Below are 17665 nucleotides of genomic sequence, written 5' to 3'. Positions count from 1 at the left end.
TCTTCTTTCTTTCTGGTGCTTTCGTTTTTCTTTATTTTGCTTAGGGTAATATTCTCATTGAGTCATTCTTCACTTCGTATCTGCACCAGTAACTATTAAAGTTCACAATTTTCAGTTACTAATTCACTTTTCAGCTTATTTTCCACGAAACGATTTACTTTTATCGAATCCTCCTATACCCCGATTGAGGGCCGATCTCCCAAGTGGGTGGCTCAGTTCCACCGTTGAATTTTTATTTGCATTTATTTACAGGTTGCCTTTTGTCGATGCCGTAAAAAAATACTAACAGCTGGTCATTTCTTTTCATTCCACCTTCGATTCTCGCTAAACAGAAAATGAATTCGCAAAGCTCCGTTTCGCCAGCTTCCTGCCATGGTTGCTCAATACCTATGACGTTTGGCTGCTGAGCACGGGGTCACAGGATCGAATCTCAGCCACGGCGGGCGCATTTCGGTGTGGGCGAAATGCGAAAACACCCGTGTACTTAGATTTAGGTGTACGTTAAAGAACACCGGGTGGTCGAAACTTCCGGAGTCCTCCACTACGGCGTGCCTCACAATCAGAAAGTGGTTTCGGCACGTAAAACCACATAATTTAATTTAATTTTTCGCCAGCTTGGACTTTCCTTGATGTTACTAATTACCCTTTCTTTGCTCCCACTTCCCTTCCCCAATGCTGAGCATCAGGTAAGAACGTTGATTCAGGCGGACCTCTCAGTTTTTCTGTCAGAATAAATTAAATCAAATGAGTCATATGGGCGTTTATCGTAAAAAACATATCATAAATACTTACAAAAGTATTTGCACTGATTCTATCACTTGTAGCGTGGTCATGTGCGATTACATTTCTAATACATAAAGATTACTGCAATAATATCATTAGCCCTTTTTAGACCGCAGCTCTTAGGCGCACATTCCCACGGTGAGGGTCGGTGTCGGCGTCCCTCGTAGCCGAGTGAACTAACACAGCGAAGGATGAAAAAGCGAACGCGGAGCGCTGCAGGGGATGAAAGACGGCGGTAGTGAAGAGAGCGCGAGCAGGAAAGCGTAGGAGCCGGGTGCAGCAGAACCATGAGGCGGAAAGCGGAGGAGGAAGGTATGGCGAAAGCGTTGAGAAGAAAAACGTAGTGCCGCGCAAGACGGGCTCTGCTGCGAAGACCGCTACGAGATGGCGCCAGAGTAGCGCGCAGTCGTGTGTTCACCGATGGCATGCGGCGAGCCCGTCCACCGATACCGTATATGGAAACAAAGGGATGCATGAGCGGAGCCGTGTCTGCGGCGGCTGCTGGGAATCGCACCCACGCATCACCCACGCGCCAGAGCTGCGCTCAAATTTCGCATTAAAGACTATCGTAATCATCGGTGTTTCTTTTTGTTTCTTTTTGTTTCTCTCTCTCTCTCTCTTTGAAATCCTCAAGGAAACTCCCAGTTTTGCTTCATTCATCACCAAGTGATCCTCGTTTAATTCTTTTCTTTATTTCTTTTTTTTCAACTTTGAATTCCTTCTGTACTTATAGTACATTGACCAACAACACGTGGGTCTTCTTATCACTACATTCTTAGATAAATGCTCACATATAGGTAAATATTAATAACCGTTCTATGGAAATTAACAAATAAGCTCGAGAACATGTATGAACCACTCTTGGATGCAAGCAAGCAAGTTAAGATCCGCGCAAGGAGCGGTGGAACGAAAGATGTTCAGCGTAACGTTAGGAGACAGGAAGAAAGCAGTGTGGATCAGAGAGCGAATGAGGATAGCCTAAATTCTAGCTGGCAAGAAGAGACAAAAAATCGAGCTGAGCATGCCATGTAATGTATAGGGCAAATAACTGATGAACCATTAGAGTGCCAAGGTAAGCGACGCGCAGTCGAGGAGGGAAGAAGATTAGTTGGCGCGATGAAACTGCAAAATTGGGAGGAGCAAGTTGGAATCAGCTAGCGCAAGACAGCGGTAAATGGAATTGGAGATTGCTTGGAGGGGCCTTCGCCCTGCAGTGGACCTATAAATAGGTTGATTCGTTTCTAGCTTTATGCCGTTTTATTACATTTTATTATTACATACGTCCCAGTTGCGGGTATGCGCCACTGTGTTATCATCATCATCATCATCATCATCATCACTTTTATCATTTCCCTGAGGAAGGTACGACCAGCGAACTGACACCTGCGTAAAGAAGAAAACAAAGATGGCGGCAGCAGGCGGCGTCGCGTAGAACGCCCATGGCGGCCAGGCCTGCCGCCGGTCCAGGCGGCGCGGCCGCCGTGGGGGCCAACGAGTCGGCGTCCCGCGTCGAGTTCGCCATGATCGTGCGGGGCACCGAGGACACGGCGTACTGGCTGGCCGACCTGCTTCGCAGCGAGCGACTGCTGGTCGAGGTCGTCTCCGTGCGTCGCAACTCCCAGTGGCTCCTGCTCGTGCGACTCAACCCCGAGGATGCACCGGCAATCGCCGAGAAGGTGCGCGCGACCGACCGAAATCTGTGCGCGATGCCCTTCGTGCTTGGTGTGAAAGGCGCAGAACGGCAAGTGCAGAGAGGTCAGTACACTCGTCCAGAGAGCGCTCCGGACGGCCAAAGCAACTGCCAGAGCGTTGGCCGACCAGCTCGGCAGGATGAGACAAGGTATCCCGTAAATGCTGCCGCGAATGGTCACATCCAGCCAGTTTCGGGCCACGTGTTATCGCTAACGTTGCCCTGCGCAGTCCGAAGCAGGCGTGCCTCGCGCTTTCTGGACTTGAGTGTCTTGACCTCCGCACGAGGGTTCGACTCCCGACCTCGGTAGCGGCATTCAGATGGGAGCGATATGCGATCAGGTTTGTAGTCAAGAGTTCGACGAAAGTTCGTCGGTTCGGGTAACATGATGAAGGAATTGCGGTCAGTGAAACAGTCAAGGTGAAAATAACACAGAGACGTTTCGGGACCCGTACGGGTTCCTTGATCACACTAAAATCGGGCAAGAGCCGCAAGTCGTTTCTATGCCAAAATGTGACGTAGTGAACGGGTGTAGTTGGCAGGCAGATTTCCATCAGTCCTGTTGATACTGTTGTCCATAGTTTGAAGAAATAAAGATTCTAACAACAGTCGCGTCATCGGATTCTTTTCCTTAGCTATTATAACAGCGTTTTCCCAATCTATACGGTGACTGCGATTATCGGCATGTTCGGCAAGGGCGTTCGAGGCTTTTTTCTTGTTGGAGACGTCCCTTTGGTGCTCTTTTAATCTTCTCGTGAATTTGCCGGTTTCGCCGATGTAACTGCAGCTGCAGTCTGCGCATGGTACCTTGTAGATGACACCGGGGTAATTCTTGCTTACAAGCCGATCCTTTGCGTTAACAAGCTGATTTCTCAGCTTGTTGGATGGCATGTTTGCTATTCTGAGATAGTATCTTGAGAATACGCGGCTAAGAGCTTCGCGGACGCCCGGCACATATGGGACCCCAGCGCGTTGCGTGAACGACTTGCCTAGAGACGAGCTTCCATTTTGTTAATAAACTTCTTGGGGTACCCGTCCCTGGATAATTCGCGACGAATTGTCTTCAGTTCGTTCTGCATTTCGTGGTCACTTGAGCAGATGCGTGTGGCCCGCGTCACGAGAGATGAGACAACGGATTGCTTGGGGCAAGCCGGGTGACATGAATTGAAGTTTAAGTACCGGCCGGTATGGGGGGGAGTCGCCTTCCTATGCACGGAAAATGAGAGTCTCGTTCCACTTGGCCGCACCAGGACGTCAAGGAAGGGGAGGCTTTTGTCACACTCGTATTCTGTAGTGAATTGTATGGCTGCGTCTGCTGAGTTGAGGAGACGTAGGAGGCGCGAAGCGTCCTGCCTTCGCACAATGCAAAAGCAGTCGTCTACGTAACGGACGAAAACCTTTGGTGCAGGACCGAAGTCAGCGAGGGCCTTCTGTTCAATGACCTCCATGACCAAGTTGGCGGTCGTAACGGAAATGGAAGCACCCATGGCAGTTCCGTTGATCTGCCTGTAAAACTGTTTGTCGTAAGTGAAGTAGGTGCATGTTGCTCAAACAAAAGTCTAAAAGCTCGTAAATGGCCTGTACTTACAAAGGGGTGAGCTCAGCGAGCGTGTCGTCCACCAGCAGGACATTTCTGCACGTAGCTACGGCCAGGTCAACAGGCACTGAAGTGAAGAGCGACTTCACGTCAAATGACACCATAATGACACCATTATTTTTTCTCTGTAAATCGCGAATCTGTTTCACTTCGCTCAGTCCTTTGTCTTTGTTTCCATGGCCAGTTGCGCGTTCTATATAGTATAGAACGTTTTATTGAGGACGCCGCCATTTTGCGATCACAGCGCCCTCTGTCGTCCGGCGCCATGCTGGTATGTGGGATCGCGCTGGAGCGTACACAGCAAACTTGCTGTTGAAGACTAGTAGCACGTTATCGCGTTTTCCTTGGAGGTGTCAAGTTTTTGGGTTGGGAAACTTTTTAGCGCGTCGTCACTAAGCTTTGAGCTTCAATATAGCCGCAATATCGAGCGCCAACGGGCATAGGGGCGCTGCCACAGCTACGCCTGCGATCGAAATAAGAAGCGATGGCAACCCCGAACATTGTCGATACGTAACATACTTGCAACGTGTTATTATTGCATGTCTCGCCTAGAACTCTATTGAGGTATCACGCAAGTGACAACAATCAGCTGTCTACTTGTGCGATGCTGCGCGCCGCACCAGCGCACATCTCAATACAGCAAACCGCGAAGCTCGGAGTAAGCACGTTTTGCTAGCTTTCTCGCTCCTAAAATTTTTTCGCGGTACGATTTTCTAAGCATTGTTTACCTGGCACCGGGCATCAATCTTTACGAATTGATCAAGTGTAATATAATCGACCAGAAGGGCTGTTAACGCGGACAAAACTACCTGATGACAGTGACCCGCTAGTGTGCCACGACCAACCTGACGCATGCGACGCGCTTGGAGACTATGCGCATTCTTCAGTCTCGAGTGATGTCCGTGCAATGGCACCTCACTGACTCGAGAGAGCTGAAAAAATGAACGGTTACACTCTTAGCAACAGCAACTTTATTTTGTCAAGTAATAAAGCTCGCGGCATCGTGGCTTCGGCCAGACCGCTTGCCGGAGAGATTCGGAAGCACGGGAGAGCCTATGTGAACTAGCGATGGCCGGCACACGATAGACGCGGGTTTGGTGCGTTACAAAACGAAAAATAGCGCACCTTCATTAGAGAGTTTTAGCAGTGCCGTATTACGGTACGGTAAGTGCGGTATACGGTACGGTATTACCGTTCCGTACTAACTTACCGCGATGACCGAAGACGTTTTAGCTGCGTGTGCCGCTCGATGCGTACGGTAATGTGATAAAGATGATAGCGGCTAACATTGGGCCTTTTCAGAATGCAACAACTATGCGCTGAGCGCGAAATATTCATTTTGGCGAATACCAGAAAGCTTTAGCTTGTCCATACACGGATTGTTCTTTACAGAAATGCCCGGCTACGGCAAACGTAGACGCCAGTCACAAGGGCGGTAGCGACCTCTTGTGACACTTCGTCATGCAACACGTGAAACCTTTTGTTACATACGCGTTCTTATCTAATGGATACATAAAAAAGGGTTTCTTTCTTGTAAGTTACACCACTGCTGACACTTTACACCAGCAGATAACTAGAAGATAGTTACTGCAAAAAAAATCTGCGTCCACTCTAAATTAACTCTGCATCACAAGATGGCGCCACCAACCTGTTTTTTTTTTTATGCCACTGTTTACTTGTTGCCGCTTCGTCGATCCTCAGAAGGTGATTTAAAGTGAACTCTTACCGTAGTCCTATCATGGTAAAAAAGAAAGCACGCGAGACGTGGCCATGCACGGCGTGGACTCTGTGGCCGACGCCAGTTCTCACTGTGTTGGCTTGGTGCGGCTCGGCTCGCAAAACACGGTGCAAGCCGAACCTTACCGACTCCTTACCGCCTAGTATGCCGTACGGAAAGTCTCTCCGTACGGTAAAGTGCGCGCATGCGCAGTCTTCGGCCGGTACGGTATTTCGGCGCTTTCCGTACGGTAGCTTGGCGCTGCTAAAGATCTCTTTGACGGCACGTACTGTTTCCATGATACGTCCCCGGTAACTTCCACTAGGACATTGTTTGCGAAGCGCGATAATCTTTGAGCAAATTTGAACAGAATATATTTATTGTACATGCGCGAAGAAATAGTTGACTTCGTCCATTGGCACTAGTTGGCCGACTCAAATAAGTACCTTTCGTTCATATCCCCAGTTTGCTCGTGGGTGCCGGGTTCGTCGCCATGCGCTCACAAAGAACAAAATCTTCTGAACATACACACGACGAAGCTCATACCGTCAAGCCACTTCTGTGTATGCTGGCAACCCAAAGCCGACACTTGTCTGCACCCGCACTGGCGGACTCCACGGGGTCGCCGCGGCTGAAGGTGCCCTTTACATTCGCTTACAAAAGTTATTTTTGAAGCCGAATATAGTACAGTGATAGCCCGTTGACATTGAATACTTCACTGAGGTACACCTACTAGGGCCTGTTGGTATGCCACAAGTACGTACAGTGTTGCTCGTAAAGGACACGGACACAAAGAAAGAACGATGGCACACACAAGGCGCGAGATGACCCAAGGCGCACCTTGAGTCATCTGTCGGCGCAGCAATTACAGGCGGAAAACATTAGAATCCCACTAGTTCGCAATGACACCGCTACTGTACCAAGCTGAAGCTGGGAGAAACAGGGATCCGCACATACCGGTGCGAGGAGGAGAAACAGCGCCACGCGCTGTTTCGACGGTATACGCTCCTCCTCGCCGATAAATCGGTCTATAGTTTCTTATTCCCTGTTACTCTGCATGTTGCGCCCCCACAGGACGTAATATTTCCCGATTGACGAACTAAACTTTGATTCTGCGGCTGTGACGCGTGCGGTAACCCCAGGTGGGAGTCTTCAAGATGCACCGCACTGGCTCCGAGAAGCCGTTCGCGCTGGAGCACTGGCGCGACTTCGGGCGCGGCGAGGAGGCCCACCCGGAGGAGCTCTTCTCGCTCGCCGAGCGCCAGGAGATCGTGCAGAGCGTCATCGAAAGCATCCGGGCCGAGCAGCTCACCGAGGTGGTGGGACTCGAGCACCGCTGCGTGCTCGTCCACCCGGGCCAGAGCGTGTTTGCCGTGTGCCAGCGGGCGGGCGTGCTGGCGGCGCTGTTCCCGCCGCATGACTACGAGATGCTGAGTGCCATACGGCGCCAATGGCTCTCGCACCTGACCATACCGGTGCACATGATCAAGGTGTACTTCGGCATCCGCATCGCCTTCTACTACGCCTTCCTCAGCTTCTACACATGGTCGCTCATGGTGAGCGCTGGCAGCTGTCCGCCGGGCCGCGGTGGCTCGATGTAGCGTTCTGTTATAGAGGCTTTTAGCGTGTCCGCTATTCCGGCAAACGGGGGCAGTTTGGGCGGATTTCCGGATGGTCGGCGGCGTAAATGTGAGCGGCCAGATTGGTGGCGCCAGCTGGTGGTGCAAAGCTTGACTACCCAAACACAGAGTCAATTACTATATTCTTCTTAGCTGGGGTGTAAGTTTTCGACAGCGGCGTAATTGTGAACACAATTATGCCACTGCCAAAAATTTAAACCAACAGCGAAGCAGAATAAAGTACGTTACTGCAATTTTAGCTCTGTGTTTGGTTTGTTTGATTGAGCTCTACAACACCAGGCCGCTGCAGCGCTCCGGCCGCTCACGCGCGGTCCCCCCCCCAAAAAAAGAACTGTGTTGGTCTGATTTAACCGGGACATACTGTATAGGATCAGGGTCTATCTTAGGTGAACAGCATACGTTGTACTAAACGTTACTTTTTTGTTTTATGGACTGGGTTGCACCATCAAGTGCACATTTAAACAACGACACCTCTGAGGTGGCCTACTGCAAAGTCTGCAAGTGCAAGCTAAGGCCGCACATGCAAGACCTTTAAAGTGCACATGACAAGACAGAAGCACATAGATAACATGAAAGCGTCAAGATGAGGCTGGCAGAGCTGCGCCTCGCGGCTCACATAGCAGCGCACACTTCTTTGTGCACTGCTGACCATTTGACTTCAGTCGTGAAAAACGCCTTCCAGGACTCTAGTGTTGCAGGCGGGCTGACGTTAGGACGTACAAAATGCAGCGCTCTGGTTTCCAAGGTGCTTGGTCCCACATTCCTCGACATGCTGGTTGAGGACATTGGACAAGGACAATATTCTCTTATTGTGGACGAAAGCACTGACAAATCCTGCACTTAGGAGCTGGGTATTGCTGTGCGATATTGTTCCCACAAAAGTGACAATTTGACCACACGATGTTTGGGGCTTGTTGCCATGACCGATGCGTCTGCGAATGGTATCTTTCTGGCGCTCAAATCCTTTCTGAACTCTTGCAACTTGAGCATTTCTCAGTGTGTTGGTACAGGTACAGATGGCGCCAGCGTAATGTGCGGTAGGCATCATTCGCTGTATTCGTTGATGAAGGCAGAGAACCCTCATTTAATCCTTGCACGTGCCACTCATTGCACTTAGCTCGCAGTGAGGTGACCAGTGCTCTATCGTCGAATATTGAGTTTCTTGTGCGTGAAAGCTATAGCTGGTTTTCGTGCTCGCCTAAGAGAGAGGAGCAGTATCGATTGATTTATGCCTCAATTAAAGATAGTAACCCCCTCAAACTTGTCAACATGTCTAACACAAGGTGGTTGAGTGTCGCGGCCTCTGTGAGTCGCATCCTTGAGCAGTGGAACGAGCTGAAATTGCACTTCCAGATAGCTCATTCGACAGAGCGGTGCTATACAGCACGGTTGTTGCATTAAATGTTTCAGGATGAAAGGAACTACCTCTACATTCTTTTCGTTCAGCCGATAGTCATGGAGTTCGACAGGGTCAACAAGCTGTTTCAGTCAGAGAATCCGGACCCGGCTAAACTCTTTGAAGACTTGGACCTCCTTGTACGGTCAATGCTGTCGAAGATAGTACTTCGTGAGCACACGTCTCCAACTGCTGATGGGGAAGGGCACATGCTTCATCCACGTGCGTGTGCTTTTGGAAGTGTGTTTTTGGACTCTTTTCACAAGAGCTCACTCGCGGATTGTGAAAAGGGCAGCATGTCAGACCGCTGCCGCGCATATATAGTGGCATGTGTAAAATCCCTCGTAAAGAGACCCCCCGAGAACTTTGAGTTGTTCGAAAACTTCAAATACCTAAGCCCAAGCTATGTTCGCGACATGCTATTTTCCAAGCTTCTGAAAGTTCTCTCGGCTGCCAAATCCGCCATTGAAATGAAGTACGGAGTTCTGCAGGCGAAGCTTCCATCTCTCCCTGTGAGTGAAAATGTGGTGGAATTTTGGCGCATCATTGAGAATGCGAAAAACGCTGCTGGTGAGCCTCTTTTTCCGAATCTGTTGAAATCGGTTTTTGCACCCCTTTGCCTGCTTGTGTCGAACGCTGCTGTAGAGCGGGTTCTTCAGCCTGGTCTCCGTTATTAAGACCGATCAGAGAAACAGTCTAGCAACGCGAACATTAGAAATGACCTTGCACGTTCGGTGTGGCCTCAAGGAGTGGTATGGATGCTGCGAAAACGTCGAGCCAGATGACCGCTTCATGGCCAGATTTAAGACTGCCGTGATGTACGATCCGTGAAAAGAATAGAAGCCCAGGAAAGCTAAACTAACTTCGACCGTTATTCGATATTAAGCAGCGGGGTCGCATGATACTGAAGACTATTTTGCGCTCACGACAGCTAAAAAGCAGAGTTCGTAGTAAATATTACTCTACATAACTAAAAAATAATAATTTACTACTATAATTTATTTAATAAAAGCCATGTGAGGTCCTTTGTTGGTTAAATTTGCGTTTACTACGGCACCTCTGGCGGGGATTGCCCCAACGGCAGCCCTGTGGAGTGGAGGTGCTTGTTGCTTTCTTGGCAGCGCTGCGGACCATGGCTGTGGTCGACTTTTTTTCGCGCTCTGCATTGATTCGTTGGAAGTTGAGAGTCTCAGGGGCCAACCAAAAAGCGTTCTGAATGCAAGCACGATGTTGTAGTCGCGGACATTTTGTTACGGCGGACCGTGCAAAAAAGGATTGCCGTAATCGAATGTAAAAATATATGTACAAATTAAACCTCAAATAAATATGGCTATTTTAGCTACAAACTTTTGTGCTATTTTTTGTGCTTGGCTACATTTGGGATACGATTTCTCTAGCTTTGGGCTACGCCGCCTCGTCCGACCTGGCAACACTGGCGCCCGCACAGAGCGGCAACATGGCGGCACCCTTGCGGTTACCCACGGAGGAAGGAAACTAAGGAGAGGCCCTGACGTCACTCTTTGTGAAGCAAAAGTGAAGCCGGAATTTGGCGTTGCTCATGGCGATGCTCCGCCTTTTGGGCCACCCTCCTCGCTTGTTTACATCTTTCGCGAAACCACGCCGCGCTGCGCGTGGTGTCGCGCGCGCTCGCGCAACATCTGGCAGAGCACGGTGCAGGTAACACAGCGCAACAAGACACGGTGACTAACGCAAACCCGCCCACTCAGCGCCTTTGCCACGGCCCGAAACCTACCAGAGCAACACGTGTGAGCGCTCAAAACCATAACAACGCCGCCATTGTGGCCCAAAAGGCGTGGCCATACAACAGAAAAAATAAAAAAAGCAGCAAAAAAATGAGAACCTACAACGTCATTTCCGCCACACTTTTCTCCTAGCGCGCGGAGGGGGTAGGGCCTCTCCTTAGTTTCCTTCCTCCGTGCCGATTTCAATGCATAGGCGCCACGGGAAGCTCTTGCTATTTAGTTATTCTTGTTAGTCTTGCTATAGTTATGTATGTCAACTCTATGCGAATCAAACCTCGTCACTACCTAACCTTCATTCGCCGCGCGCAATCGAGCGTGAAACGAGCAAAACGAAAGTGGACGAAAAGACGTTGCCACAGGTGAGGGCCAAACGGCGCATCTTCCGGACTAGATGCGCGTGTGGTCATTACCATTAAGCTAGCGCGGTGGACGCCGTCCCGTCAGCTTTTGTGAACATATGTATATGTGTCCACGTTTAGCCCTGCGAGTGTTAGCCAGTGCCACTCAGGGCCATAGCTGTGAATCTGGAACACCCTTTCAACCGCAGTTTCTTACGCAAGTAGTTTGCAGCACTGCCGAAGGTACGAGGTGTATATGGCTATTATCCTTGCGCAGCGAAATATAGTTGTGGACGTAAGTGTCGGATTATTGGCGGAATTATATTGCTTTATCTTTTGCTTGGCACGTATGATACTTCACAACGATATATGACCTGCTAGAACCATTGCGCATGTGCGTCGCATTACCCGAAATACTGTGGTGGTGAGCAGACGACGCGGCGTGGAGGAACACACCTTGAGGGGCATTCGGCCTTCATATTGGCTAAGGAGTCCTGCAGCTTCCGCAGTGTCGAAAGCTACTTGTGAGATAGAGCATAGTTATGTATGGACTTGTCCAGTCTTCGTGCGTGGTTTTGACGCTCTTGTGGGTTATATTACACACTTCTTTTCTTCTTTTTAAATTTCTACGCAATCGTATGATGCTAAAACAGTAGGCTGACAAGTCGTTTAGCGCATGCATAATCACTACGAATTGCTGTATTTGAAAATTTATAAGGTATCATTTTGTTCAAAAATGATGAATTTCAAAGTCGCACACCGTTTGTAGCCACAACCGCAAATTCGAGGCATATCCGCGTACTCTCTATCACTCCCATGTTGGCTGAACAGCCACACTTGCAGCTTACGTAGACACTAGCGCTGGCGTTGCCTCTAGCGACTTTTATATAAAAAGAACTCTATGCTTTCAATTTGGCCTCCGAGAAGTGCGCCGTCGCAATCTCGGAGGGCACGCTTTCAGTGACGGTTTCCTCCGAGTAATAGAAACAACTCTCGAAGGCTCACGAGCGCGTCATGTTTTTTAGACACCACCTATTGAAATACAGTACAGGTCGGCATGTACACGGTCGTCCACTTCCAATTTGAACACGGCTCCGGGCGGCCGGCGAGGCTGGATGGATGGATGGATGTTATGAGCGTCCCCTTTGGAACGGGGCGGTGGGTTGCGCCACCAAGCTCTTGCTACTATGCTGCCTAATATCCCACCTAGGTTAACCAATGAAAAAAGAAAAAAAAACACTATGAACTACCGCGTCCAAACTTTCTGATCCCCTATTGCGAATTGTGCTTTTGTACGTCTCCGTCTTTTGTCGTTTCCCTACTTTTCTTCCACCAATCCTCCAATCGCCTCTTACTAATGTCTATTGCGGACCTGTTTGCTTTACCACTGCTCCCGCTGAACCCAAGGGCTTCAAGGAGGCCAGTGGTGCCTAAATCGACCGCTGGGTAGACGTCTTCACATTCTAATAAAATATGTTCCGTCGTTTCCCTAGCTTTACCGCAGCAAGCACATGCTTCTTCTTCCTTCTTATATCTCGCTTTATAGGCCGGCGCTCCGCGGAGCGCCGCTCGTGGGCGCCGGGGTAACTAACGCGCCTGCGCACTGGCAGCCACAGGTGTGGCCTCAGCCGCGTCGTCTGCTACAGCGCGCCAGCACACACTAGACGGCGCGGCTGAGGCCACACCTGTGGCTGCCAGTGCGCAGGCGCGTTAGTTACCCCGGCGCCCACGAGCGGCGCTCCGCGGAGCGCCGGCCTCGCCGGCCGCCCGGAGCCGTGTTCAAATTGGAAGTGGACGACCGTGTACGTAAGCGCGGGCATACACTGCGCAGGTGCCGATGACGGTCGGCGTCAATTCAATTTGGCCTCCGAGAGGTGCGCCGTTGCAATCTCGGAGGCCACGCTTCCGGTGACGGTTTCCTCCGAACAATAAAAGCAAACTTCGAAGGCTCACGAGCGCGCCATGTTTTTAGACACCACCTGTTGAAATACAGTGTAGGTCGGCATGTATGTGAGCGCAGGCGCACTCCGCGCAGGTGCCGATGACGGTCGGCGTCCTCGTGATAGTACACAGGGACTCTCTCACGTGGCGCATCTCGGGCGTCTTGTTCAACCTGCTATGGAACACGGTCATCCTCGAGGTGTGGCGCAAGCGGGCCGACCACCTGTCCTGTTTCTGGGGCCTGCACGAGCACGTGACACCGCTCAAGAACCGGCTGCTCTTCACCTACGGCGAAAACATGCTCGCCCAGAGGGCGTTCCGAATTCTCATCTCGCAGGTGCGCTCGCAGGCTTTGGTGTACCTGGATACATTCGGCTGCTTCGCGGTGACGACTTACGTGCCGTACTGCTGCAGGGTGCGCAGGTCGCGGGTTCGATTGCCGGTAGGATCTTTTCTAGGGCGGTGTAGGATGTGAAAGCCACTCGTGCACCGAGTTCTCGCTGACACGTTTCACGGTTGTAAAGCTAGCTTTCCTGCCAGACAACTAGGCCCACCAATGGCGGCGAAGTCATTCTTTGCAAACAGCGTGTACGGACGCACAGTTTTCTTGTATTAAGATATGGAAAATGTAGACGTAGCGCTAGTGACGAGAAAGTGGGGAGACAAGCCCCAGCATGCGCAGCGAGCATTTCGTCTTCATTTAAACAATGACCAGTGCCGCAACCTATTGAGGAAATGTGCGCTGCAGAGAAGCACACTTGTTAATTATGAAAAGGGTATCCTAAATTAAATCACCCTGAAGTTTAAGGACTGTTCACCAGTTGTCTAAAAATCTAACCTTTATTATTATTATTTTTTTACCCAGGGTACTTCTTTAGGATTTAGATTGTGACTTTTCACACTGATGTCCCTTTTTTGTTTAGATATGGATTTAAAGGAATCCACAGCCTCAGCTCTAGCGTTAATCTTTTAGCCATCTCATGGTTAAGGGCTTTCTTTGCGAACCCTCTACGCCTGTTTTGTTCACCGTGGCTGCCGCCTGATTATGCTGCTGCGTTCTCGCCTTATAGCTCACATACTGCTGCGGGATGGCGGCGCCTTCTAGAAGCGATGGCTCGCACCACGAGTTTCCCCACAATAATTACTAGATTGAACTCTGGCGCTAGTGTGTACGGGGGAACTGCATGTCGGGTGGTTTCAGCGAGCATGGGAATGATGGGGTAGTACATGGATTTGCCTAAACCACGAGATGGCCTAAGCTTCGTCCTTCCTGCTTCATAGGCCTTCGCGAACTCGTCATATTCAAGCAAGTTCTGCGCAATAAATAACTAACTAACAATAATAAGGTTATCCGACGGCAGGATTCGAGCGCAGGATCTCTTGTACCGATGCCCGATATCTAAACCATTACGCCACGGACGCATGCGTCGGCGGTCAGCCATATACAGAACACCGACTCGCGCATGCGGTTCGTTGGCCGCTAGTGGAGAGGGCGAAGGGGCCGTGGTGAGACGGCAGGGAGGGAACCGGAGGTGATGGCCTCACGTTGCGCATGCGTTGCGCCGTCTGGCAACCGCGAGGACGGTCGCATTTGCGCCTCCAAGGGGAAACCTTCGCTGTATCTGGTTTTTAACAGGGCACGTTGGATCTGCAACCTTCTTTTAAAACCTCCTTGATTCCACTCTCGTGAATACTAGTTTTTTGACACGCTGAGACGGCACTGCCTTCAGGATCGCCCCATATATTCTGTTAGATAACTCCAAAGTGGGTGAAAACAGCCCATAATGTAAAAAAGCGCGTTCCCCAATACGCGGCTAGCAAACACGTGCCGATCGCCTCCCTCGGCTCCAGCGCAGGTGGTGGTGGTGTTCTGCGTGATGCTGTGCATCCTGCAGCAGTATCAGTACCTGACGTTCGAGGCGTTCGTGACCGGCGCGTTCCCGAGCTCGGCGCTCGGCGACGTCGTGGCGCGCGTAGTACCGGGCGTCGTGAACACGCTGGTGGGCATGGCCTTCTCGGACGTGTACCGGGCGATCGGCCAGCGGATGACCGAATGGGAGAACCACCAGACGCAGGCCGAGTACCTGCAGCACCTCACCTACAAGCTCATCGTGTTCGACTTCTTCGGCCGCTTCGGAAGCCTCTTCTACACCGCCTTCTACCTGCAGGCATACTTCTTTTCTTCCTTTCTCTTTTTAATGTGGTAGCGTTAGGCGTGTCGATGTAAAAAAATAAAGAAAGTGCATGTGTGTGAATTGAGTTGAGGACCTAGTCCGTTTTTGTACTGCAATGTTCAAGTCGTGGATAAGCAACTAGCCCAATTCCTTACCTTGTAGGTTCGAACGGATTGTTAATTCGTGCTGACAACCAGTACAGTGATAAAGACACGGACGAGACTTTGACAAGAACATAGGTTTGGGCAAGTTGCTAATCCACCTTGTCAGCCAGCGCGAAGAATACAATGGCAAGAACGTCTGTGCCTTGTCTTTTTCTTGAATGTCCCCAACACAGCGCTTTTTGTCCCGATTGAAGTTTGTCATGGACATCGCCCTCGAAGACGCTTTGTTGTTGTTGTTGTTCCGGTGAAAGAGGTTGAACCTATGGAACATATAGTGCTTTGGCGGCCAATTGTTGTGGAAAACAGTGCCTTTTCACAGGAAGACATGGTATTATACACATTGTATTAGTGCAGGGCCTCTGATACTCCGGAAGAGTGGCTGGTCTGATATTTCGAATGGTCTTTAGGTCAGCCTTTTAGCATAGCTGCACTGACCAGAATTTTCTGAAAGCAAACAAGCGTGTAGGACTTTTCTTAGTGCACGTAGGCACAACTACAATCCTGTGTTGCTCACAGGATCGTAGCTGTGTTGCTCACTTCCGCTCGCACTTGCTTAAAACTATAATACAGTCGTCGAGCTTTAAGTTTGTCCCGCATAGCGCACAGCATGCCGGACATGTTTGTAACACGAGCCCGGCGTACGATTATTCAACTAGGCTATCCCTGTTCAATTGTAACACTAGATTTTAATGACGATGATGATGATGCCTTCCGTTCTGTGTGCTCCTTCGTGTTCCGGTACTCCGCCTTATTCGTACTAGACAAGTGCGTAAGTGCTGCCGAAAAGAGCCTACACCGAGGCTTTCCTTTCCAGGACATCCAGCTGCTGCGCAAACAGGTCTACATCCAGCTCTTGCTGTCCTTCACCAAGGACAACCTAGTCGAGACCGTCATGCCGCGGGCGGTGCGTCACTTCAGCAGCCTTGTGCGTCACATGATGCGGCGGGAGTCCACCTACCTGCCGGGTGTCCACAGCATCCTCAGCGAGGCGGACATGGTCAAGTACACGAGCACGTACGTCGACTACTACAAGATGTTCTCGCAGTTCGCCTTCGTCTTCCTCTTCGGGCCCGTCGTGCCGCTGGCGCCTCTCATCGCCTTCTTCGGCAACCTGATGGAGATGCTCATCGTCGGCTACAAGCTGACCGTGGTCTTCCAGAGGCCCCTGAAGATCGGCCACGAAGGCATCGGCATCTGGGAGCCCGCGTTCCGTGCCATAGGATTCCTGGCCGTGCCGTCCAACATCGCGCTCATCTGCGTCGAGAACCCGGACTCGCTGAACGCCCTCTCCAGGCTCTTCACGGACATGGAGTTTGTGCTCTTTCTGGTGGGCATCGAACACGTGGTGTTGCTCCTCAAGTTGACGCTGCAGTACGCGCTGCGCTCGGAAGTTCACTGCCCGCACTATTCTCCGGCTTTGGTCGCGTGAAGCGGGGGCGTTGTCAATCGAGTCAGCAGAGCGAAATTGAATTTCGTGATACTCGTGTTTTGTCTGTTATGTTTCCATTGCAAGTATGCAGCTAGCAGAAAGCATTAATATATCTTACTTTTGCGCGCGGAATAAAAGGGAATATTCTGTATGTTTATGGCCGCACCGTCGTTCAATGTTATCTCCAATCATTAACGCTTAGGACATCCGTAACCGTTTGCTAAGGATATCCGCGTTATTCTTTTTTTTTTTTTCTTCATTTCTCTTGCTGAGCCTTGTGTATAGCACTTTCTCGTGAGTCGTATTGTCACTGAGTTGAGTTTGTTTCCTAATGAGTACCACAGTAATAGCTTGTGTACTATGTCTGGTTGGTAACTTATGTTCGTTTATTTTCGCCATATTGACATAGTCATATCATTAACTTACGGTTTTGCGAGATGACTTGCAAATGTCTGTAGATGCTTCGATCTCCTCTTAGCTGAAACCTAAGAATGTACCCAGCTGTATACTCCAAGTCATATTTCGTGCGCTCTCATTGTGACATAAAAATTATTGTAAATAAGATAAGCCCATAAGTTCATAACTAAACCAAAAATCGACACTGAATAAATTGTTTCTCTGCTCATAAGTCGACCATACAACATACTCTACACAAAGAGGTGTATACTTTGGGTACAACTGTTGCGGAGTTCCATTGAATCGGGTAGATTCTAGAATTATTCAGGCTTTTTTTTTTTTTTGACGCGCGTAATTTAGCAGGATTGGAATCGTTACCGACTGTGTGTTAATAAACGTAATGGAAATGGGACTGCGCCTACATTTGTCGCAATGGAATGGGAATTCAAGGGCTTCGTATCCGTGAATGCTATTGCACTTTTGCACGGGAAACACCAGGTGTTCGGGCACGCACCTGTACTCAAGCATTTCGGTCATGCTGTCTAGAATACGAAAGCATGTTGTCAAGTTTGTTACGTTGTGGGCGCCTCGCTGTAAACGAATGAAAGCAAAGGTGATGCGCTGTCATTAGAGAGTT

The 17665-nt window shown here is 50.0% G+C and overlaps 1 protein-coding gene across 1 annotated transcript; it reads left to right on the top strand.

Annotated features, from left to right (window-relative positions):
- Window positions 1-2119: 2119 nt before the first annotated feature.
- Window positions 2120-16787, top strand: LOC126517587 (anoctamin-10-like). Its single transcript, XM_050167347.3, has 5 exons — window positions 2120-2459; window positions 6930-7343; window positions 12960-13202; window positions 14722-15033; window positions 16018-16787. The coding sequence occupies exons 1-5, from the start codon at window positions 2223-2225 to the stop codon at window positions 16630-16632; spliced, it is 1821 nt and encodes a 606-aa protein (XP_050023304.2). The 5' UTR covers window positions 2120-2222; the 3' UTR covers window positions 16633-16787.
- Window positions 16788-17665: the final 878 nt, after the last annotated feature.

Source organism: Dermacentor andersoni, chromosome 11 (genome assembly GCF_023375885.2).
Source record: "Dermacentor andersoni chromosome 11, qqDerAnde1_hic_scaffold, whole genome shotgun sequence".
NCBI classification, from domain to species: Eukaryota; Metazoa; Arthropoda; class Arachnida; order Ixodida; family Ixodidae; genus Dermacentor; species Dermacentor andersoni.
This window is presented reverse-complemented; position numbering and strand designations above follow the sequence as displayed.

Coding starts and splice junctions, on each gene's coding strand:
- LOC126517587 (XM_050167347.3), top strand. CDS start 2,223: ATGGCGGCCAGGCCTGCCGCCGGTCCAGGCGGCGCGGCCGCCGTGGGG. Junction 7,344..12,959: donor TCTACACATGGTCGCTCATG/GTGAGCGCTGGC, acceptor CACTCCGCGCAG/GTGCCGATGACGGTCGGCGT. Junction 15,034..16,017: donor ACACCGCCTTCTACCTGCAG/GCATACTTCTTT, acceptor TTTCCTTTCCAG/GACATCCAGCTGCTGCGCAA.